Source organism: Limanda limanda, chromosome 12 (genome assembly GCF_963576545.1).
Source record: "Limanda limanda chromosome 12, fLimLim1.1, whole genome shotgun sequence".
NCBI classification, from domain to species: domain Eukaryota; kingdom Metazoa; phylum Chordata; class Actinopteri; order Pleuronectiformes; family Pleuronectidae; genus Limanda; species Limanda limanda.
In genome coordinates this window covers 1,875,673-1,901,125 of record NC_083647.1, presented here as the reverse complement: position 1 = coordinate 1,901,125, position 25,453 = coordinate 1,875,673, and the positions used below count along the sequence as shown (strand labels likewise).

Sequence of the window (25,453 nt, the reverse complement as noted above, 5' to 3'; positions counted from 1 at the left end):
AAAATGTCAATATACGTCGATAGAACTCATTCCTTCCATGTTTTGACCAACAAGACAAACAGACAATGATAATGAGCATAGCGCCACACGGAATCAATCATGTGGCTGGACTGAGTTACACCCACATCAAGTTATGTTGACGCCCCACAGCACAGAACGTAGGAGGAGCAGCACATGTGTTAAAGTTCTGGCTCCTGCATAGAGGTGGACGACTCTGCATCGATGCAGTGACTGAACATAATCAGGTTTTCAGCTACATTAATTGTTTAGTTTCCTCTGCTGAATAATTATAACATAGCTTCTTCAGTGAAGACGCTCATTAAAAGTCCAGTTTATCCAGGAACAGAATTTCTGGTTGACCTGCGGAGTATTGAGGTTCCGTGCAGTGTTGCTCAGTTAAGATATAATAAGAATGAGATAAAACTTTATAGATACACGCACCAGGACAATTCACTTGTTACAGCAGGAGGCAGGTCAGTAAAAGGTAGACACTAGAATAAAGAAATAGAAAAATTAAATGAAGAAATGCTGAGTATGTACATTATATACGACTTTTCACTGTAATGGTTTGTATGAAATGTTTTAAAGGGGACATATTTTGAAAATTCCACTTTTGTAGTGCTTCTAAACGTTTATTTGGGTATCTGGCATGTCTACCGACCCAAAAACTCTGGAAAAAAACAACTCCCGCGATTTGTTATGGTTTCTCTATGTCAGGAACATCATGCTTGAATGACTGCGAATGAGCTTCCGTGTGTCTCCTTCGTCACAGGCCCAATGGGAGTCTCTTACATGGCCTGTGACACAAGACACAAGAGCGAAATGGATTGAATTCATATTTGAAGGCAATGTCCTGGAAAGAATGGGCAAAAGTCTGTTGGTGTACGCCTCGGAGCCTGCCTGCGAGGCTGGGGCTACCACGGTGTCTCCGCGGTGTCTCCCCGTGTCCGCCGGTTACTCCGCCGCCGGCGGGGCACTCAAAACAGGTCAATCTGAGGAGGGCTGTTTTAGACAAGGTAAAAAGGGTGCTGTTTTAAATTATCCTTGTGGTATTTTGAACTAAATATGTTAAAGACATTTCATTAAGACCCCAAGGAACCATATCAGCCGTGGTAAAATGGGCATAATATGTCCCCTTTAAGTAAAGTGCAGTGGCACAGGATGATTGTACGAGCAAGATAACTCTGTTTTGTTTATAAGAAAAAAAAGTCCGACTGCAGCTTAGTTCAACACATGATCTACCAGTGGGTGTGGGGTGTTTAAACAGACAAAATCAACACTTTTTACTTTTCATAGCGTCAGTGAGACGATGGCAAAGACCTTTTCACATCTCCATTAAATCAAAGTTTCATGCAAACTTACATGATGATGGGTTCAGTTATATGAGGGAAATGTCACACATGCAATATACACTCACCGGCCACTTTATTAGCCACCGCTGTTCAATCGCTTCTCAATGCATTTAGGCATCAGGGCGTGGTGAAGACGACTTGCTGAAGTTTAAACTGAGCATCAGAATGGGGAAGAAAGGGGATTTAAGTGACTTTAAACGTGGCATGGTTGTCGGTGCCAGACGGGTTGGTCTGAGTATTTCAAAAACTGCTGATCTACTGGGATTTTCAAGCAGAACCATCTCTAGGGGTACAGAGAATGGTCTGAAAAAGAGAAAACATCCAGTGAGCGGCAGTTGTGTGGACGAAATGCATGTTGATGTCAGAGGTCAGAAGAGAATGGATAGAGAGGTTTGAGATGATAGAAAGGCAACAGTAACGCAAATAACCACTTGTTACATCCAAGGTATGGAGAATACCATCTCTGAACGCACAACACATTGAAACCTTGAAGCAGATGGTTTACAGCAGCAGAAGACCACACCGGGTGCCACCCCTGTCAGCTAAGAACAGGAAACTGAGGCTACAATTCGCACAGGCTCATCAAAATTGGACAATAAAAGAATGGAAAAATGTTGCCTGGTCTGATGAGTCTCGATTTCAGCTGCGACATTCAGATGGTAGGGTCAGAATTTGGCGTAAACATGAAAGCAGGGATCCATCTTGCCTTGTGTCAACGGTTCAGGCTGGTGGTGGTGGTGTCAGATGTGGGGGATATTTTCTTGGCACACTTTGGGCAACTTAGTACCAATTAAGCATTGTTTAAACGCCACGCCCTGTTGAATCTATGCTACGATGAATTAGGCAGTTCTGAAGGCAAAAGGGGGTCCAACTCGTTACTAGCAAGTTGTACCTAATAAAGTGGCCAGTGAGTGTTTGTGAGAAACGCACTGTTAGAGAAAACATATTTATTTCTGTTTCTTGGAAATTCAAAGATTTGAGAGTACTAAACAATACTACAGATATAAATCAAATCAATATTTCTCCTTTCTGTCTGTTTTTGCTTATGAATCATTTGAAAACATATCTTCTACTACATATACTTTGATAAAGAACCCTATGTCTCTACATGAAAATATTTCAGTATGTGTTCAAGTATAGTGCATCATGGGCACTTTTTCAATTAGGGACAATTCAGGGTCCCCCTCTAACCAGAAGATCGTATCACTGACCTTCTGGTAGGGCTGCTCGATTATGGAAAAAATCATAATCACGATTATTTTGGACAAAAACGAAATCACGATAATTCCAACGATTATTAATATGTGCCCTTATTTTTTTTAATGACTAACCGGAAGTACTAGTCACTTCCGGTTCCGGTAAATACCGATTACGGCTGCGTGTCGCAGCTGCTGTGTTCCCATACAACATAACTTTTTCTACACTTTTTGTCGATCAGACGGGGCTGCCCTCCCTCTGCCATTTTCCACTCGCACTGTATTTTAAATACCTCCGGTCACCACACACACAACTCGCCTCCTTCACTTCACAGCTGCTTGAGAGTGAGTGCCAGTCAGCGGGGCCGCGCTAAATGCTCTGGGGGAGGGACTGAATTGCGCATGCGCGTCTCTTTAGAAAAAAATGCCAAATAATCGTTTCAACTCGATTATAGTAGTTTGGAGATCGTTAGACCCATAATCGTAATCACGATTATATTTCTATTAATTGAGCAGACCTACCTTCTGGTTAGAGGATGACCGCTCTACCCCCTTGGCCACAGCCAGCCGTATAGTGGATTTGATATTCTAAGAAGAAACATTTATGACATGTGTCAGTGAGGCCTTCAGCCAATCAGGGCAGAGTTGTGTCATCGCATAAGTTGTTCACAGGTGCCACAGTGTGAAGAGGACAACTGTGTGGTCTGACTGCTACATTGCTCGGAAGACCTGCACATTGTAATTATACAGTGCATCCGGAAAGTATTCACAGCACTTCACTTTTTACATATTTTGTTATGTTACAGCCTTATTCCAAAATGGATTCAATAATTTGTTTTCCTCAAAATTATACACACAATACCCCATAATGATAAATTGAAAAAAGTTTTGGGGAAATTTTTGCTAATATATTAAAAAAATAAAAAACAAAAAGATCACATGTACATAGGTATTCACAGCCTTTGCCATGACACTCAAAATTGAGCTCAGGTGCATCCTGTATCCACTGATCATCCTTGAGATGTTTCTTCTACTTGATTTGAAGGTCCCAATGAGCACATCGGCCTCCATCATCAGTCAATGGAAGAAATTTTGAACCACCAGGACTCTTCGTAGAGCTGGCCACCCGGCCAAACTCAGAGATCGGGGAGAAGGGCCTTAGTCAGGCAGGTGACCGAGAACCCGATGGTCACTCTGACAAAGCTCCTGCGTTCCAGAAGGACAACCATCTCTGCAGCACCCACCAATCAGGCCTGTATGGTAGAGTGGCCAGACAGAAGCCACTCCTCAGTAAAAGGCACATGACAGCCCGCCTAGAGTTTGGGACAACTGCGAATGTCCTTGAGTGGCCCAGCCAAAGCCCAGACTTGAACCCGATTGGCTCCGGTGGTGATGCTGGCGATGGTGGTCCAAGGCCATGTTGCGAGACTCCTTATATGGGTATGGTGTGACTCTGACGTGTATTCTTTCTGGTCGTAATCCCATTGGACGCACTCTGGCGTATCGTTTCTGACATAGAGGAACCACAACAAATTGCGGGAGTTGTATTTTTCCAGAGTTTTTGGGACGGTAGACATGCCAGATACCCAAATGAACGTGTAGAAGCACTACAAAAGTGAAATTTTCATAATATGTCCCCTTTAAAACCTTAAGGGCGCTTCTATTTGTAACCGGCACAGCTTTTGTAGTCATTACGGTAGAAGTTTAGCGGCTGAGGAAACGCACAGACCAATTGCATGCGAGTTAAGCCATCCCACGTGATACTACTCAGCCGATCAAGTCTGTGCATTCCAGGCGGTTAACATTGCGACTCTACAATGCAGAAAGATGAGAGAGTTAGAGGCAAGTTACACATGAAAAGACAGTAGAAGAAAAAGAAAGATAGCGATACAGTTAGAGAAAACAAAGGGAGAAATACAGACGACTGAGCCGGGGAAAGTTGAGAAACAGAGGAGTGAGATGGAACAAGTTGAGAAACAGAGGAGTGAGACGGAGAAAGGGAGAGAATCAGAGGAGTGAGAAGTAGAAAGTTGATAAACAGGAGTGAGACGGATAAAAGGGAGAGAAACAGGAGTGAGACGGAGAAAGGGAGAGAATCAGAGGAGTGAGACGGAGAAAGTTGAGAAACAGCAGTGAGACGGATAAAAGGGAGAGAAACAGAGGAGCGAGACCGAGAAAGTTGAGAAACAGGAGTGAGACGGATAAAAGGGAGAGAAACAGGAGTAAGACGGATAAAAGGGAGAGAAACAGAGGAGTGAGACAGAGAAAATGCGAGAACGGAGGAGTGAGACGGAGAAAGTGGAGAAACAGTAGTGAGACGGAGAAAGGGAGAGAAACAAAAATGTGGGGGAGTGGGATATAAGAGGGGAAGAAAGTGATTCTAAAACTGTTCAATTGTTAAGATGTGTTAAGATTTATTATCGGTAAAATTGGTTGAGACTTTTTAGTCAAGATGTGAAACAGAAAAATTACAATTATAGCTTTTGCCGCCTTTATTTTATTTTTCTGAAGTTAAGCCCTTTATTTGAACATGCACAATTTTTATATTTTATTTATTTTCTTGTTTTTGAAATGTGAAAACATATCTGTAATCATACCTATATGTTCAGTTCTACGTTACGTGACAATAAATATTGCCAAAAAGTTTTTGAATCGAACTGAATTCATTTGATTTGACAGTCAGGTAGTGAGTACACGCAGATGTTGAAACAACTACTAGTCCACTTAAATATATCACACTAAATAGTTAGACATTATGATCTTCCGGACCTCTGCTTCAAGAAATTTTCTCTAACTGTACCTATTTAAATTTTAGTTGAATACTTCTGCTATAGTAGTTTCTGATCTTGTGGTCAGGCTGTTGTGTTGACAGGTTTTGATCTGATTCTCTGAAATTAATTTTATCCTTAGCAGGTTAGTTATGCAGTGCAGATTACGTTTCATGATACCTGAAAACCTGAGTTAAGGCCAATAATAGCTCAATAACTGGCTTATCCGTTACTCTTGCTTCATGATACAAGTCCCTGAGTGGTAAAATGAATATCAAGCGTCAAGGCAAACACATTAAGCATCTAAACTGTGGAAGTGCATCAAATCCAAAATCTCTAAATCAAGACAGTTGGGTCAGAGGTTTGAAATTACTCACAGTGGCAGCGGCTCGTCCAAAGCGGATGATACTGAGGTCATTGAGGTCCAGCTGTCTGCTGTACAGATAAAACCCAGACGAGGCAAATGTCACAGTAGCCAGAGAGGATACTTTGAGGAGTCGACCAGCCATCAGAGGCTCTGCAGGGAAAACAACAAGAGTCGGCTAAGTTCACAAAGTGTTTAAGAGTGTATAATGCTATGTTTCATCTGTAGAAAACATGTAACCTAAAGGAGAGTGACATTTCAGTAAATTATAAATTATTACTATTTCCCCCTGTGGTGGTCTAGCATTCAGCCCTCTACTGTTCTCTTGCTTTATGACAAATTCCTCTGCTAATGTTCAGTGTTACGTCAACACCAATAGACACAAGATGGATGCGGAACTCATGTGTAACATTAATTTGAGTGTAAACCAGCAACAGTGAACACAACTGCTGTGCAAGTTTTTGGCCATGCGGTTCCTCCCACCAGCACACACTTTGTGGTGCACACAGCCCATACCCCACTTCTACTGAGGATCCAATATGCAGCTGCCGGTTAAAGACATATTGCTCAAAATAGAGAGAAATACTTATTGTGTCATTGATTTTTTAAATGTGGATAGAAATCTAGTGATGGCACAGCCTCATTTCCCAGATCTGAAACAATGACTATTTATGGACGCATCCTTGAATGAACTGACTATTAATGCTGTCACTAATGTCACAAATCTCCCAATGAAATATCTGCATTTGTTGACCTGTTTAAAGCCTCCTGGATCTTGTATCAGAGCCATTGGTCACCTGTTCCCATCAGAAAACTTTCTGACTTTAGTTTAGAAGACTGTCATCGTTTGGCTTCAAATTGTTGCTGCGAGACAGTCCACAGCTCTGCTTCAATATCTGTAAGGCTGCGTGACTAGAGACATTCGTCCAGTCTTGGTGTTCATAGCTGTATGTGTGAGGGAAGTTCCAAAATGAAAGTGCCGATAAAGATAAATCAAAACATTTACAGTTTTCAAATGTTAAAAAGGAAGAGTATGAAAATTGAAAACAATGTTCCCCACCTACACTTCTATGTAGCTATTTCAGTTGACTGCTTATTTATAACTGGTACTGCAGTTGTTGACTGTCATATATGAATAACAAGGGTTGCAAATGGAAATTGGGCAGCAGGGTTTGTGGAAAACATCATGTGCATTGTCTGATACTATGCTAGCACATGTTACTTAATGTACTTTATGTGTTCTGTTTCTGTTTGCGATAATAAAAGACAGTCTCCAAACCCAAACTGAGGAGCTGCCATCACTGACACAACACCTCGCTTAATTTTATTATTGCCCAGCCAACTGAACTTGGAAATTGGAGGAATGTCCCTTTAAACATGCTGACTATGTTATTATATCTGACAGGAGGCTTTTTACAAAGTAGCCATATTGACATGAAGCAGGAGGTGAACACTGGTGTAACTGGTCTCTGTTCTATTTAGACACAGCTTTGATTCATGTCGTTAGTACCACCTTTGTTTACCTTCTGTTTCATGTGAAACTGGCTGCCAGGAAAGGTTCTGTTTGGGCAAGGTTCTGTTTGGGCAGATACACGTCTAATGTTCTTATATTACACAATAATACATAGTGGACATCACCAAAGCCACTTTTCAAGTCGACAGTTGCAAACCCAGAGTAACTTCCCCTGTCACTCTCTTATGTAACAATTGCGTTCCTGCAGAACCCAGGGAGGAACAGGTCGTGTAAGAGCTGCTTCAAGGTTTGAGAATCTCACGTTAAAGCTCATTTGAAAACACGTAGATGTACGGTGTACAGCGGCTGTTACCGGGAACACTCCTGTGTTATACAACAACACGCAACCTTGTGTAATATACGACACATGTCACAGGAAATACACTCAGTTCTCCATACAGACAGAAAACTAACTCACCAGTGTCTACACCACACGCGTTGCCTGACTTTATTCTGATAGCCGGTTTTGTTTCGACCTCTTCCTCAGTTTACGACGTGAAAGCGAGGGACTCTGGGTAACGTAGTTCCAAGAGGGACGAATGCCGTTCTGTTAACATGAACCACCACACCCGCTAAATAAGCTGATAGACATGGAGACAACCTTCGCGGTGCCCAGCATAGAGGTCAGGGTTAGTTATCACAGCACGAACGTGCTCTTTGATTGTCTCCGTTTAGCACAGACTAAAAACTAGAGAGCTGGCGAAAACGATGACGTATTTAACATGCGCCACACGGTGATCAGCTGTTCTTCAAAGATACTTTATTTACAGTCGACTCTGAACTAAAATCATAGTAAAAACACAAACTAATGTAACTGTGATAAAAGGCCAAGAAAATAAATATCACAAATAAATACGTAAAAAATGTAATGGTATAAAAAAAAAAAAAAAGTAAAGTATTCACTTATATGCAATCCTTTCTGCTATGCTCAAACTTCAGATATAGGCACCATGAGTCGTAACACGAGTCAGGAGACCCATAAATGTTTCTGATGCATGGATTGACCACACATCAAGAAGATTAAGTAATTTCCCTTTACATTATTCTTCTCAGCAGCAGCATGAACTGAGGAGTAAATAGGAACAGTTTTATTCAACAGTTTGATATTCATTTTACTCATGTTAGTAAAAGCCCAATTTCTTGAAAGTCCCAATTAACACCCAGATCAGTGGACAACAATGGAGGACGTAAACTGCTAAAACTGACAGGATGATTTGATCTGCCAGAAACTTTCACCTGTTCAGCCCAAACAAAATGCAACTCCATTTCCAGTTTTAGAGGAATTACTCAGACAAGATAAAATACTGAATTACAAATACAAACATATAAACAAAGAACAAAACACGCAATGGAGTATAACACTTTTTATTGCCATACAGTGGAATGATGTATAACCTCAGCAGCTACCACCAACCAGCGACTGTTGACAATAACATGACTGAGAATAAATAAAGTCAATACTACTGGAAAACCTATTAAAACAATGACAACAAAGCTGAGGCCCAAATGTGCTGAGGGTGTAATACAGAGACTTTGACATAGAAAATAAACACAACAATGCTGGTGTACTGCTTTAAGTCTCCCCTTAGTGCCTGAATAGAATTGTACAGTTTTTGAAAACAGAGAAAAACAATAGCACGTCTTCGTCTCTCTGATGCAGTAACACCAGAGGGCTTCACTCAAGTTCACTGCCTTTGTTTGATTTCTGCCCTGCAAATGGCCGTCTGTTCCTCTGAACCTGGAGCTGGAAACAAACAAAAGAATAAATCAATTAGGATATAGAGCAAACAGAAAATGAACTTTCGCATATATTTCTTATTTTTATTATTGCTTATTTCATTTTAATGCAACATTTCCTGTCCCTATTTTCAAATGAGCATAAACGTATAACATATATTTGGCTGAGGGTGCTTTAAATTAATAACATTTGAACTTGTTTAAAAGAGTCATAAGTTGAGCAATTCGTGAAACTGAAAATAGTGTTTTCGAAATAAAAGATACAGTGAGCTACATATTTAACAAAAACATAAAACCATAAAAATGTACAAGAATATATAAAAGCTTTGTTCTATAAAATGTAGACGCGAGAGTGACATGAAAAGGACCCTGTTCACACTTTTATTTACACAATTAACATTTTGGCTAACACTACCTGCGTGAAATGTGCTACTCTTCTGGAGAGTGTGGGTTACGCCTATTTTCAACACATGCTGCATATTACCGTTTCAATTTTGTTCTGTAAAATATGTCACGAACATGAATATATGTAGTACTTCCTTTACCATTTCAAAGTAAAACCACTCTAGTGTTCCTGTGGACTTAATAAATACAATTATAGTTTTGAGAAGGTTTTTATAGTGAAATATTTGAAGGACCGATGAGAAGATGCACGGCTTCATAAAGTAGAGTCCTGATGTACAGTTGAGTACGTAGACTTTTATTCAATGAACTCCTCAGTGCAAATGCGTTCATGTGTTCATATCAATACTACTGACCAGGGCATAAGGATTTCTACGTTTTTTCTTTGATTGGTAAAATCTTATACAATAGTAGAGCTGCTTACAGTGCATCATTCAATCAGCTCCCACTGACTCAACTCCCTTCCTCTCTCTGGGTTAAAACAACATAGTTTAAAACATAGTTTTCACAAAAAGAAATTATGTACGTGTTGATTTGTAGGGGGAGTGAAATGGGCGAGTAAAAATCAATCACAAGTGGTCACACAAGACATTCTAATGTCAAGCGTGAACAACCAAATGTGATTGGATCTCTCAGAAAGGATGTTAGTACCAGGTCTTCACAGGGCCAAGAACAAAGACGATGCTGGGTGATGATGTTTTTACTTGTACCTTGGCTCCCTCCAGAATATGTGGGTCTTTCTCAATTGCATTGTTCAGTCCCTCCTCTGTCGAGAATCCAACCCAGCAGAAGCCTCTGTGGAAGCCTGTTTCTTTATCCTGGTACCACACACAGTGCACAGTAAAACACAAGTGTAAGAATTCAACCACATATTAAATTCAGGACAAAAAACTATTTTTTTTTGTCTAGAAAGTGGCTGCCAGGAAGGAAGAACACTTTTCACAAAATCGGAACACGACAATTTGAGTAGGAATTGAAATGAATAGAAAGTTAAGTATTATACACTATTAATCATCCTAATGCTGTAAAAACTTACAAATGGTAGAAGGCACTTCTTCACTGAGCCAAACTGCACAAAGTACTCTCTCATCTCCTCTGAAAAAAGAACACACACATCATGTAATCAAGCACAAATTCAGTTTTACATCTGAAACAAATGTACCTGAACATATGTCTCTCGTGCACTGATTTTACTGTGTGAGAGCACAAATCCGGCTAAGATTAAGGTTGTGTTATTATAAAGGAACACAAACTGACGATAAGGTTGAAACAACAGCTCTGAAACACGACACATGCATGCAAGCATGTTAACCTTCATGAGAGACCTTTGAATTGCATCCCACCAGTTTTAGCTGGGTGTGGCGAATAAACTGGAAACTGAGTGTAGAGTATTCTAGTATTCTAGAGGAAAATGACAGGCGGCTCTGTGATTCAATTGTAAAACATCACCCCCCTCGCATGCTGGAGCTGATAGCTGGCGACACACCACAGCAGCACAATATAAAACGACCACTACAGACACATGTATCACTTCAAATAAATATGAAAGACAAATTAAAACGCTGAATTAACTCACTGCTGGCTACGGTCCAAGGTATTTTAGACACGAAGACCTCGAAAACTTTCTTAGCTGGCGCCGCCATGTTGCGTCCTTGAAATTCCCCTCTGACCTATGACGAGAAATCACGTGACAAAAACGTATACGTCATGCAACCATTGACCATAGACTGTATATGCCACTGACTCTAAATAAAAAATATTATTATTATTATTGTAAGACTGTTTAGCTTTAATAGCAAACATTAGATCGCAGCACTACGCCATTGAAGCGTCTAATATTTTAACCCAAAAAAGAAGATTCGCGTTGAAAGAATAGGGTTGAAAGGCGAGTTACGTCATAATGGCCAAGATGGCAGCCTCCATGGTGGAGAGTGGAGAAGACGCATTTCGTAAAATATTTAAACTCTACAAGAGAAGAAACCCACCGCCAGATTTCAGCGACGTCATCGACTTCTCAAGAGGTGTACCGAGTGACAAGGTGAGTGGAATGTTACGAAAAGCACGTGGTTGACTCTGAGTGACAGGTTGTGTTTGTTCACCGTTCACATTAAAGTTTGTAGACGCATCTCCAGTGGTGTTATTTATAACTAATAGCAGCCATTTGGACGTTACTCCAGTTCTGCGAATGTGTGTGTAACATGGAACCATCAGAATGAAAGGGAAGGCGAGGCATAATAAGTGATCAGAGTTAATAACCTAATCAGTCTCAACATGAAACTCTCCCAGGGCATAACTAACCTGAAGACGAACATTACTTGTACTACAAAAAGCATTATCTTATAAAACTGTACTGGGATCACACGAATATCCTCTACAGAACATTGGATACATTTAAATTCAGACGTCTTGTTACATTAGGCTATGTTGACATATTTGAGCCAAAGGTTTTTACCTGTTACTTAGTTAATACTGTCTACAGCTTTAAAATATATATCACTATTTGCTAATTATACCATCTCTATGAAATTTGGTTGTGAGTGATGTATGAACAAAGCCCTCATAAAAAAACAACCTCTAGAATAAAGACAGGAACTAGAATGGCACTCAGTAGAGCGTACACAAGTCCCCTTAAATCCAATCAACTTGCATCAAATTACACACACTTATAGATATTCATTCCCTTTGTTTGCATGACTATTCTCATCAGGATCCAGGCATGATTCCCTGGAAAACCTGTGAAAATGTTGACCATATCACCATCTCTCAATGTTATATTAAGTGACAAATTCCTGGATCTGCTACAAAACGTAATGAATTATACCGCATCCTTCCACCAAGTTTAATGGAAGTCCGTTAAGTTTTTGTGTAATATTACTCACAAATGGAAAGGAGTGAAAACAGAACATTCTTGGCGAAGGTAATGAAACTGGAAGGTTTGCTGGCTAAAAATGATACTGTTATAGTGAAAATGTCTGACTCAGGATATTAGACAAATTTAATTATTGTAGTAGTATTTCGATTTAATGACTCAAAAAGAGGTATTAATGTTTGATTAACACCTGTTCTCTCTTCACTGGACTGAAAAAAGAGATGATGTGGAAACAAAATAGCCCAAACTCAAAGTTGGTCTCAGTGGGAGAAGTACTCTCATCCATTAATAACCCAACGTAGAAGCAGAATGAGTTGTCTGACATTTTACCTCAAGTACAACTGTAGTAACAAACATTTTTATCTTGGAGGCCAGCAGAAACATGGGACATAGATTACTAATGTAACACAGTATGAAAGCAGCTATAACCATATCTCAGCAGATGTCTTGAAGTGCATTTGAAACACTCTTCAGTGTCTCCTTACCTCGGAGGTCGGATAGATAAGACGGGGGGGGGGGGGGGAAGTATCCACTCATAAGAGGTCAGGAATGAACAACTGCAAGTGCCACTGAATGTAAGATATATTGTGTTTTTTACCCACATGGTTGCCATATCAATGGGAAAATATGTATTAGATTCACATTGTTGTCTTGTATAATGCAGCAACAGAACAAACCTCTGCATTGGTCTCATAAATTATCAAAAATAAATAAATCATCTTCCTTGTCAACATTTTATCTGAATTGTTTGGCAAGTCTACACAATCGAAACTTAAAATTCTAGTGTGTAGAAGATGGGGGAATCTACTGACATTAATGGAATATAATACTCATGATTACATTTTCATGTTTTACATTACCCATAAGCCACTATAGGAGGGGGAAGTGAGAGGCATTCAGCTGGTTACAATTTTCAGATTTACCACTAGATGTCCCTAGAAACCACACAATGAAACTTTCATAGAGGGGGATGATTTGGAGACAAAGTTAGGCCATTCTAAATATTTAAACTAGCCACTTACTTACAGACTGTGTGTGTGTGTGTCTGTGTGTGTGTGTGCACATGTGATTGATTGATAGGTTATTCCAGCTAAACTGGACCTTGTTGCAGTGAGTGATACGGAGGCTGCCAGGGTTGGATTACAGCCCGTCAGAGACTGGAGAGCCTTCAGCCTGCAGGGCTACCCAGGTAAAAACAAATGGAGAGACACAAAACATGCAGTTCTTGAAATAAACCAAATACCAAGAGGGTGACAAAAACTTTATCCAGTGCTTACTGGTGAGAAAATGTACATGGAGCAAAATACAGATGGATGACAAAGGAAAATACAACACCCAGTTTGTCAGTTGGGGGACCTATGACAAGGACCACAGAAGCTGACCAGGGCCCTGTACTTTGAAGTCAAATTTGCTTATATCGGGGTAACTTCAGGGTAAATTCAGTGTTTCCAGTCATATGAAGCTCATTCACTTGTTATCGGAAACCACCATGGCTAACCTGCTCCAGAGCAGGTTAAATTGGAGATAAGAGATTAACCTGTATAAAAATTATGCCCACTGACCAATCAATTCCTTTGAATCATGACATAAGCGTTCTTAGAGGATCCCGTGGAGATGCGTGTGAATTGTTAGTCTCGGAGGAGGACAAGCGTCTGCAGAGATCCACAAAATCCTTTGACCTTCTCTGATGAGTATCTTTATGATAGAAATAGATTCTCATAAGAACCTTGGTCAGCTGCTGGAGCTCAACATCAAAATTACACTGAACTGTTGCGCGATGCTTAATATGATGGATAAAGGAAGTTTAAAACAAGGTTGGTTGGTCATAATCCCCGCCGCTTACACACCCAGTACACATTCTGTGCACCACCGTGTACGATATTAGGTGCATTTGTGTTTATTGACTGGTAATTGCAAAGGTTTCAGAGTCTGTGCAGAAATTGTGTCAAACTAAAGCTCATTATAGAGGCTACATTATCAGAATCAGGTTTCATTGGCCAGGTAAGTTTGAGGAAACAAGGAATTTGACATGGTAAAGTGACCCTCAGTGTGCTTACACAGAATACACATCACAACACAAAACAATACAAAAACAGTGCGACGGTCTAAGAAAAGAAGTGCAGGGATAAAAATTAAACGGTGTGAGTATTACGGTAATACAGTAAGGGTGAAATAAATAAATATAATTAAATATAATTATAATATAATACAATTTCGGGAGTACTTCTACAGTGGTTATTATAAAGATCCAGGGTTATTGCACAGTGCCACAGTGGGTTGGCTGTTCAGTAGTGAGACGGCGGAGGGGAAGAAACTGTGTTTGTGTCTGGAGGTTTTGGTGAGATCTTTAGCGCCTACCAGAGGGGACGAGTTTGAATAGGTTGTGTCCAGGGTGTGGGGTCTGCAGTGATTTAGAGAAGCGTTTCATCACTCATCAAGAGGCTTGTTCTCCTCAGTTCCACAGGACTTGTTAGTAAAGAACAGATTCATAGTTATTTATTTCATTCCCACACATTATTCTATTAATGTTTTACCAGCTGTTTTTAAGCTGCTAAATATTTTTTTTGTATTTAGCAGCTTTTTTTGTATTTAGCAGCTGTAACTGTGTTTGCTTTTTCATTTATGGTTCTCCGTAGGCTGTGGGTGCTGAAAACAATCATCGCCAGAACAGAAGGTAGCGCAACATATTTTTTTTGTCGAAGACGAGCTTAGAGAATCGTAGTTGACTCTGAACATGCGTAGAAAGGACAGTTTTAGCTTAAATAAAGTGACACCCAGCGGTTCAAATGCTTATGTTTTCGTTTCTAAGCGCAGCAGTTCCCCGGTCTTGTTTCCGAACTGCGTTGCTAATTCAACGGCTTGAAGCTACACGGAGGCAGCTAGCTTCCCCTCCAGCTTCCACACACAGTCAGCAGGGACTCCCGATACTAACTACTACCAAGTGTTTGCTTCTAACCTGATTGGTCATACGAAGTAGACATGCCCCTTTCATGTACATATGTCAGATCTTTATGAGGAAAACCTGGTTTGACTTAACAAGTTGATTACCAACTTCCTGTGACTGACTGTGATTGTTAGGTTATGTTCAGCTTGATCTCGGAAAGATATCCAGGGTATGTTGAATTCACTAAATGGTACTGGGCGGCTGTGGCTGAGGGGTAGTGTCCTCCAACCTGAAGGTCGGCGGTTCGATCCCCAGTCTGACCCATCTGCATGCCAAAGTGTCCTTGGGCAAGATGCTGAACGACCCCCCATAGAATAACAAAGACCTGTGATTAGATGCACTGTATGAATGTGTGTGTGAATGGGTGAATGAACTGCACTGTAAAGCGTTTGAGTGGTCATCAAGACTAGAAAAGCGCTATATCAATTCAAAACCATTTACCAGTTACAGGGCCCTGGAGGATCCTCAAAGAATAACATGTGGGTTCACTGGGTTCTCTCAAATAGAGGGAAGGAACGCATTATTCCAAATCAAAATCTGTTTATTGAAGGATTTTCAGTATATATAAGTGCAGTGCTGAATGGACGTTACAGAGACAGGAGGTAAACATGATTACAACAATCAACACCAATGTGTCCAGACAGACATGGATTGGGCAATATAACTTCAGGAACAAACAAAACAAAAACACAAGGTAACAACAGAAAAAAAAAGAAAAACAGAGAAAAAAAACAAATGCAACATTATACAGAAAAGAAAGAAAATATATCAAATAAAATCTTCAAACGAAAAGTAATCCCTTTTTAGTCACTGCCATTACACTACAATAGTATGAGCACTTTGTCACATCTAGAGCCTGCGCTAAAAATAAGCATAATCAAAGAGTACATAGTGTTGTTAAGCTGCACCTAATGGAACGCATTATTCCAAAACTTATAATAACAACTTCCTTTTAATAGCCCTTTTCAAAACAACGTGCTTTACAGATTAAAATCAGAGCACACAGACAATATAAAACAACATAACATGAAAAATTAAGTCATTGTCAAAATAGAGACCGCAAAACATGTAAAAACAACATGGCAGATCCCAGCATGTAAAACACACTGAGGTGAAGAAGATGGACACCATATTCACTATAAACAGTCTTCCTGTAAAAGTAGGTTGTTAGGAGTGATTTGAAAATGCAACACTAACTTTCCTAAAGTTCCTCTGGCAGGAAGTTCCACAGATACGGGACTTCGACGGAAAACACAAAATTACCTTTTATAACAAGAGGCTGTGAGAGCAGCTAGGGGAGTCCTGCTTGAGGAGCTTAGGCAGCAGCTAGGCTCATAGGGTGGGCAACGTTTTATGATGTAGGGAACAGCAAGGCCATGTATGGCTTTAAAAGTAATAAGAAAAAGTTTAAAATCAATTCTGAATTAGTAGCCTGTGGCGAAGAGTTGCTGTATATGATCTTGTCTCTTGTGACCTAGAATAGAAGGAATGTTACTAACCAAACAAAATGTTCCTGAATTGGAGAAAGCATGATTGCATTACCTTGGTGATTTATGGGTCGAAATAAAGAGGGCAGACCTCTGGATATTTGACACAAGTTCTGCAATATTTTTTGCACAAATCACCAGCGACACGTCAGCTTTGGGGGGGCAGTTAAAAATACCTCAGATAAGGACTCATTGAGCCAGAGGAATATGTACAAATTATTTTTTTGATATTATTAGATATTCTCTAGCTTGTTGTTTTGCTGATAAATTCTACAAAGCGCTGTCCAACACGTCACCTCAAACCATTTTGTAAAAGTATTTTCAATCATAACTGTATACTAATGGGCATCAGTCGATGGTCATTTCCAAACGTTCAAATTAATAGGGGGCCAGCGGCATTTCTAAACACCATTTTAGCATCTCTAAAACTCTGGAGTAGTGTTGGCGCTAGGCTTGTCCATAGCACAGCTGTATAACCATGGTTAAATGTTATGGAGCTTGTTTCCCTTCCTTATACTGTGTTCCATTACTCTTATACTGTGTGTTTTTCAGGGTTCATTTTCATCTCCAACCCGTTCCTGCTGGGCTCACAACCCTTCTGGGTGCAACAGTGTTTGAAGACGTATCCTCAGAAACCCAATGTCTGCAACTTGGACATGCACATGTCTTCATCTGACACCCAGGACATCTGGGGCAAGAGCATACATGGCCTCAGGTGAGACTGACCTGGGCCAGTTCAGCATTTTTGGTCAAGCAAAACGAAGCAGTGCTCACAGTTTCTTTGTTAAAACTGGTTTCAGCTCACCACAGATCTTCTTGTGTAGTAAGAAACCAAGCATATCTCCAAAATTGCTGACTGCTCCTTCTAGGGCTGCACAATATTTGGAAGATATGCGATATGATTTGCGATAAATAAACAAACAGTCTCTGGTGCACAGCTCAGTCTCAGTGCCACCAGGTTTGGTGAAGACACAGGGAGCCATGCATAGCTCCACTAAGTACACTTACAGTGTTAAATCTTTTCACAGTTTTTAGTGTCTCTGTCTGTAATTTACTGCTCCTTTGGGTCTCTATCATTCGCGCTGCCGACACCTCCTCCAGCTCCATACTTTTACTAAGTGTTTCAAGTTTTTAAAGGAGAGCGGGAGAGAGACAGGTTCCACAGTAGAATTTAGTCTGAGGAGGCGGAGCACGGCTGTTTTCAAATTCTGTTTTTCTGAGTCATCATTTATTGCTGTTTTGCCGTCTTTTGCGATACGTCTATCACGCACATTGATTTTGCAATCATGATAGATTTTCAAGTTTGATTGTGGGTAATGTAGCCACCAGGCTTTGACAGGGAAGAAGTATTTGAAAGAAGAATGTGTGGAATAGAGGAAATTATATCTGTTGTCCTGCTGTAACACTGCCAAGGAGTGCAACGCTTAATCAGTCACAACTCTTGCTCATTTAGATTTAAGCTTCTTGTTAGAAGTTGGTTTGCTTAGTGACAGTGTACCGGACCTGATTTCTAGCCTCTGTAAGTGTGCTCTGTGTTTGATTCCCTCCACAGCTGTCCTCCCTCTGGAAAGAGAGAACCAAAGACTCTACTGGAGAGGCTGCGCTGGGTTACTCTGGGATATCATTACAACTGGGATGCCAAGGTTGGTGATACACTCTTTTTCTCAGGCTATTCCATCCATACTAAATGATGTTGTTTGATAATGCATTAAATTACCTTTATTGGAGACGTCAAGTGCTGCTTGCCCTTTTGAAGTTGTAGACACAGACACCCATGTTCACTTCCTGATTAGGTCTAATCAGTCACGATGTATCCTTCCCTGATTTATAACACTCCTATCGCTCGACCCTTTTTCAGAAGAAAGCAAATGGCATTAGCCTCGGCTACCAGTGGAGAAAGCGACATTGATTACTGTTGCGATTATAATACTTTAAGCGTGACACCATAAAATGGTGTGCCTTTGGGTATTCAATAAATTTGGCTATTAGAAAAATATTGAATAGCGGTCAAACGTTCACACCGTGTGATGAAATCATATATACCAAGGTAGTTTATATCTCCATCTTGTTGAGATGACATTCACAGAAGTTGAAGTTGATATAATGAAAGCCCAAGGACAAGTTCATCAGACTTATTTGTTTGTCATGAAAAGACAAATGTCCCTATTGATTTTGTACATGTCGGCTAATCTTAGTGCCAGGGCTTCACTTTAGGGGGCGCTAGTCAGTTATTTTGTCCCGCCCATGCCTTAAAACCATATAAATATCTTCAGGGGGGTGCTGTTGTTACACAATTGAAGTGACAGCAATTTCGGGTTTAATGGCGAATTGATGAACTTTGAAGCCACTAATATGGCGTTTGACAAAAAGTCACAGTAATCCTGTGCCATTATCAATGTCTTGAGACAGTTTGATACGGTTGTAGTCAGTGTTGAGGAGGAATACTTCCAAGTGTAAGATGTTCCAAGAACTAGACATTTCCTGTTGCCACGCTGTGATTTTAATTAATAATTTCTGTGTAGATGTCATCAAGCCGGGACTCTTTGTCTTACATGTCTAGTTTGGAGTCAATTGCACCATGTATGTCTGAGATACAGAACATTGTGTTTTGATGGCGTGTAATCAAACTTTTACGCCATGCCACGATCACACCGTGTGATAAAAACTCAAAATTCAAGGTAGTTTTCTCCATCTTGTTGTAATGACACTCATGTCCATATGAAGTTGATCTGATGAAAACCCTGGGACAAGTACGTCAAAGAAAAAATTAAGAAAATGGCCACTAAATCCAAAATGGCAGGGTTCCTGTTGCGTTTTTCCCATTGCACCTCTAGACTTTTTTTTTGTCTAGTCATGATACACCTGGGCTATGATTTTTGTGATGATCGGTGAAAGCCAACTGAGGGGATTTTCCTTAGATGGCGCTGTTGAGCCATTTTGCCACGCCCATTTCAAATTACTCCAGAATACAATTACTTTTTGGGGGGTTTTCTTATGGCAAACTTTGGTAAGAATTTGAGCATGTCTAGGCCCTGAAAAAGCCCAAAACGGAAATGCAGATCCTTCGAAATACAATAGGGCCTCTCACTGTAGGTGTTCAGGCCCTAATAAAAAATTCTAATTGTGCAGGTGAGATTAAAGAAACTCCTAGATGCTTATGGTACGAATCTCACATCAGTAAGCATTATTCACAAATACAGAAATGATGAAATCCCAAAAAGTTAAAAAGGTTGAGTGCTTTTGGTTATCTGGGAACAAGGTTGTAAACACTGGAAGAAGGAAATCACTTATAGCAACATATCTCTTCACATTGCTTTGCTTGGGTAATGGACAGAGTGTTTATTTTATTGTTCCACAGACTTACTCTGCAAACCATTACACTCCTTTCCCAGCTGAGCTGAACCGACTGTCCTTCCAAATAACAGCCGCCTGTGGATTTCCAGGATTTAACGCAGAGGCTGGAATCCTCAACTACTACAGATCAGATTCCTCTCTGGGAATTCACGTGGATGAATCTGAACTGGATCACAGCCGGCCGCTGCTGTCATTCAGGTGAGCGGGGCGAAAAGTCCGCTTAGAGGATGGAACTCTTCTACCCTTGTAGAGTTTTCGAATCCTGATGCCATTGTTTTATTGCACCAGTAATCCAGACTGCAGTTTGGTTAACCACAGAAAAATATCGCCACCCCTTAACTATACATCTTGTTTTGTTTTTTAATAGTTTTGGGCAATCAGCCATCTTCCTCCTGGGAGGTACATGCAGACATGACCCCCCCACTGCTATGTACATGCACAGTGGGGATGTGATGGTAATGTCGGGACAGAGCCGCCTCCTTTACCATGCTGTCCCTCGCATCATCCCAGCGCCAGAGGGACATACTGCTTTAGAGATGGAAGGCTGCATTCTCGCCTCATCCTTGCGGGACAGCACTGTGGTGGAGCAGATGTCAGAGCAAGACTGGGCAGTGTGTTCCAGGTACATCCAGAGCTCCAGAGTGAATGTGACCGTCAGACAGGTGCTGGGGCCTGGACAGAGCTTTCCAGAAACACCCTCTCATCACCACAGGACTGATGCAGCCCAGACAGACGGGTACCATGAAGGATCAGTGGATGAAGAGAGTTCGAAGAGAAAGAGGAGTAGTAGTTGTGACTTTGTTGATATTGGAAAGACATGAAAAAGACCAAGGATTCATTTCATTATTTACATTTTACATTACACACCTTTGATAAAGTTAATGCTCAGCTGAGTTTGTCTGACAAGCAGCTTCCACCTGACCACATTTTGACAGAGATGCACAGGAATATTTTGTTTTAACTGAGCTAGTGGCTAAGAAGCAGAACCCTTATTCGGGAGGACAATTTGTGAAGTAGCCGTGTTGCTGCTGTTGGACCGCCAAAACCAGACGATGTAAAATTGTTCAAAACTGTCAGTTTGTGTCAAAAAAACACTGAAAGATATTGGCTGAAACCTGCTTCGAGTAACGTCATCATCTGGCATCAAATACCTAAAATAATAAGTCAAAATACAATAATATTCACTTTTTTGTGAAATACGATTGGTTTATATAACGGAAACTGTATATACCAGTATTGAAAGAATACATAGGTGGCCATATCCTACTGTACATTTCAAAATATTGGTTTCCCTTTTATTTAGATGTGTTTTATTAAAGCCTTTCTTAAAGTCAATGCACTTTCTTGACTCTTCTTCCCACTTAGAGTTCCTGGTCATATGCCAGTTTATGTTGTAGTCTGGCCTTTAGACTAAATGTTTAAACTATTCTCTATTCTAACAACTGGAGATAAGTTAAACTTTTTAGATCTCAATTTTAGTGATTAAGCTATACATTTTCAAACAAAATCATAGTCGTATGGATGGTGTGTGTGTTGCTAAACTTGGTATCCCAGTCCTAAAACCACAGAGATGAGACCCAGTGATCATCTTAAGCATGTTTTTCCAATTGACAGTAAATGTGACATATTCAGTTTCTTCTCTCAGAAAACAAATGCAACATTTGATAAATATTCAGGTGTTACTTGAATCAAACCAGCAGTGTTCAGAGGTGGATATGCAAATTCATTTGAAGATTTATGAGTGTGGAGGGAACATCAATCAATCACATTTTATTTGAATAGCCCATATTCACAAATCACATGACATTTGCACCAGAGGGCTTTAACAAGGTGGGACATCCTCTGCCCTTAACCCTCAACAAGAGTAAGGAAAAACTACAAAAAAGAAACTTTTAACATGGTAAAAAGAACGTAGAAACCTCAGAGAGAGCCACATGTGAGGGAATCCCTCTCCCTGGACGGACAGAAGTGCAATAGATGCCACGTGTAATGGAGAACATCAGAAAGATAAGGGTATTTAGCAGCATTGATTAGAATAAACACTTTGTAGCATAATGGAAGGTCAATAAATTGATGGATTATTGTCAGTAATGGTCGAGTAGCTGAGGAGACATATAAAAGTGAACTGCAGCAGTTATGTCTCTCCAAAGTCTGCAGACAACAGCAAACAGCAATAATAATAAACTCATGGTGACAAATCAAGTGACTCCCTTTGCTCTCTCTGGAACTCTTCCTGCCAAAACACGCAAAGCTGAATCCCTCGACATCTTAAAAAAAATCCTTAATAACCACCGCCTTTGGCCTCAGTTAATGTCCCAACCAGCTGTTTATTTCTATCTTGTTTTGTACTATTACTTTTTTCGTATTTCTTCTGTTTTGTATTCACCAACATATGTAAAGTGCCCTTGGGTCCGGTGAAAGGCTCTACATAAATGCAAGCCATTATTATTATTTTTAAAACAGCCACAGTTCTTTGTGACGTTGATTCAGCAAGATGCTGGAAACCTTCCTCTGATATACTGCTCCATGTTGACAAACTTAATCAAAACATTTCTGCAGATTTATCAGCTGCACATTTATGCTGCCATTCATGTTCTACCACATTCCAGAGGTTCTACTGGGTTTGCACCTGGTAAGGATGCTGAAGTTCACTGAACTCACATAGAGGCAGTAGTGACCTAATTTTACTGTTCTACTTAATTATGCATGGTAACAGGGTGGCTACATAGTTACAGGGTGTGTTTTAGTGGAGACCAATTATCAATTATTTACAATTTTATCTATTATAAAAAAAATCAAATTATTACAACTTTATCATATTGAATATATACATTTAAAAAAAGGTGCTAAAATACTCTTCCTTTGTCAAAAAAGAGTTTGAATTCAGTGTATATGTGTGAAAACGTATGCTTGAATCAAGCTTGCAGCTAGGATTGTTCTGACAATTGTAACTTTCACTGCGGTTGTCCCACATACCAATCGTTTTATTTTTCAGGAACATCTCAGCAAAGGTTTTGTCAGTGGATTGGTGCTGATATGTGTTTTATCTCTTGTTGTGTTTGTCTCTTGAGCTGATGAATACAGCTCTGCTTATGTAGGACTTATCCGTCCATCCTCCTCCCCAGGCAGAATCCACATAATCCTTTATGGCCTGCATTTCCAGGGTTGAAAGCGAAAACAATCGTCCCTCGGGGGTGTAGGCGCCTGGTAAGAAGTTTATCGCAAAATTATAATCCTGATGACATTGAAATGAGGTTGCCTCAGTCTTGTTAGAAAACTTCCATAAGATTATTATAAGACTGGGGAACTTTAGACAGTTCAGGATCCGCTGTGTTTGTAATGGGATAATCAATGGTTTGACAGGAATGTTGTGAAAACAGAGCGAGAAATAATAAAATAGTAAGTTCACAGGTAGACAGGTAGCGAAGCAAATAATCCAAATAGGGCGAGAATGAGGCAGTCAAAAGACACAGGCAGGATGATCACTAGAAAAATGCTGGAACGCTAGACACTGGGGGTACAAAGACGAACTGGGGTCTAACAGGGACGAAAGAGCAGACTGTGAACACTGTGATCTGTACTTTATTATTAGGATACGACTCTTCTTGTTATCGTGGGCGGCGTTTCCAGCCAGCTCCAAGATCTCAGGGGTCAGGTACTCCAGCATGGCTGGCATGTAGACGGGTGCGCCGGCACCAACACCCTCTGGGTAGTTGCATTTACGCACCAGCCTGTGAACACGACCAACAGGGAACTGGAGCCCGGCGAGGGACGGGGGGGTCTTTGCCTTCCCTCTGGCCTTCCTGTCTGTTTTACCTCTTCCAGACATTTTGGATGAAGTTTGATTTCTGAATCACGTCTCAGAAAAACTGCGGTTACAAGCTCGAAGCCTCCTTTATATGTCCACGGATCGAGCGGGACGGTTCATGCCAGACCAAGCAGAAAAGAAGCCTCCAGCAAGCAGCAGAGGATGGTCTGCACTTCTCTCCAATAAGCATCAGGGACTCAGACGATGAGTCACTCTTTTGGGCGTTGCTGAGCTCCAGGAGGAGCGTCTCACCAATCAGGACCCATGGATCTGAAGCGGTGTCACCATTTCACGGCTGGCTTCATAGTTTAAAAGCAGAGTGTCGCTTCTCTGATTCACATTTTCTCCCAATCACAGAAAAAGAAAAAGATGTCAAGATCCACTTAAATCTACAATTCTTTTTAGTGGACCTTAAAAGACGTGTTTGTATTCTTTTCTGTTCAAGTCGAAAAATAATTTTGGGGATATAGCGAGAGTCCAGGAAGTGACTTATCTGCGACATGTGATCACAGCCGAGGGCAGATCCCTCACTTCCAAACGTGTTGAAGCTATCTAATCAGTTCCAAAACCTTTCACTAAGAAACAGATGAGGAGTTTCTTAGATATGAAATCATTCTGTCACCACTGGATTCCAATCAAGAAAGAGAAGCTCCTCTCTCGGACTCCTGCACAATAAATGGCATTTGAAGATTTTAAATGTTTATCAAATCAAGCTCCTACACTTGGTTTGTGGTTTGTTGATCTAAAAGGAAGTTTTATGACATCTGTGCTTTTTCAACCTCATGGAGGAAAACAGACCAGTCGCTTATTTTTTCACCAAGCTTGATCCTGTAGGGCTGTCTCTCTCTGTTTCTAAGAGCAGTGGCACCTCCAGAGAAATTTTTCAATATCTTGGTTTTACTATAAAACATCACAGTTCTTATCACCCCCATTCTGCAGGTGCAGTGGAATAAGAGAATGGTATGATCGAAGAAAAACTTGCAGGCGAATCAGAGATAAACATGGTCTAAGTCCATTTGAGATTGTCTTTGGTAGACCTCCATGTACAGACACTGAACCAGCAAAAACTGCCATAACCACAGATAACTACAAATATGAGCATAATAAATACAAGTATGACTCTACATGCAGACTTTAATTCAGATTGGAGACATCCACACTGGTGTGACACACCTGCTAGCTGTGATACAGCCCCTGCTTCTCACGGTTCAGTAAACTAGCAGCAGGCGTGAAGAGACAACCAAGAGCAGAGTAACCAACTCTCCCGTAAAAATCCCTGTATCAAGATAACAACATTGCACTACCTGTTATGATTGAGTTTCCTCAAAAAATGTATCTTTCAAATCGTTGGAAATGTCCATACCATACCCATTTTGTCTACTGCTCCCTTGCTTGTTCCTGTGCCTTTCACAAAAGCAGATTGGACAAGTGATAATGAAGACTGCTACACTCCCGAATCACACAGTGCAATGACCACACAGAACATGGTTGATTATGGAGGTGATAAAAGGAGTATCATACATTTTGCAATGAATTCCCTTAATCGTAGATACAGACCTACAGATACTAATTGGTCGGCTCTGTTTAGATTAACTCATTATAAGAAATATCAGAATCAGAATTATTGTTATTGCCACGTATGGTTGGTGCACTGTACAT

The 25,453-nt window shown here is 40.5% G+C and overlaps 4 protein-coding genes across 4 annotated transcripts in view; 1 reads left to right on the top strand and 3 right to left on the bottom strand.

Moving 5' to 3' along the window:
• adck1 (aarF domain containing kinase 1) overlaps window positions 1-7,667 on the bottom strand; it is a 97,589-nt gene extending 89,922 nt beyond the window's left edge. Inside the window, exons 1-2 of the mRNA XM_061082774.1 lie at window positions 7,612-7,667; window positions 5,694-5,833 (exon numbers count right to left, since the gene is read on the bottom strand). Of these exons, the coding sequence (XP_060938757.1) occupies window positions 5,694-5,825 (132 nt within the window). The 5' untranslated portion in view covers window positions 5,826-5,833; window positions 7,612-7,667. The remainder of the gene's footprint in view (window positions 1-5,693; window positions 5,834-7,611) is intronic.
• An 875-nt stretch (window positions 7,668-8,542) lies between these two features.
• slirp (SRA stem-loop interacting RNA binding protein) lies at window positions 8,543-10,990 on the bottom strand. The gene is made up of 4 exons (XM_061082538.1): window positions 10,909-10,990; window positions 10,369-10,427; window positions 10,043-10,150; window positions 8,543-8,937 (listed from the first exon to the last, which is right to left on the bottom strand). Exons 1-4 carry the CDS (start codon window positions 10,973-10,975, stop codon window positions 8,869-8,871), a joined length of 303 nt encoding a protein of 100 aa, XP_060938521.1. The 5' UTR covers window positions 10,976-10,990; the 3' UTR covers window positions 8,543-8,868.
• A 242-nt stretch (window positions 10,991-11,232) lies between these two features.
• On the top strand, window positions 11,233-21,321 carry alkbh1 (alkB homolog 1, histone H2A dioxygenase). Its single transcript, XM_061082536.1, has 6 exons — window positions 11,233-11,370; window positions 13,282-13,390; window positions 17,185-17,347; window positions 18,185-18,275; window positions 19,991-20,184; window positions 20,354-21,321. The coding sequence occupies exons 1-6, from the start codon at window positions 11,233-11,235 to the stop codon at window positions 20,805-20,807; spliced, it is 1,149 nt and encodes a 382-aa protein (XP_060938519.1). The 3' UTR covers window positions 20,808-21,321.
• Window positions 21,322-23,029: 1,708 nt separating this feature from the next.
• LOC133015660 (histone H2A-like) lies at window positions 23,030-23,815 on the bottom strand. Its single transcript, XM_061082913.1, has 2 exons — window positions 23,584-23,815; window positions 23,030-23,190 (listed from the first exon to the last, which is right to left on the bottom strand). Exons 1-2 carry the CDS (start codon window positions 23,813-23,815, stop codon window positions 23,030-23,032), a joined length of 393 nt encoding a protein of 130 aa, XP_060938896.1.
• Window positions 23,816-25,453: the final 1,638 nt, after the last annotated feature.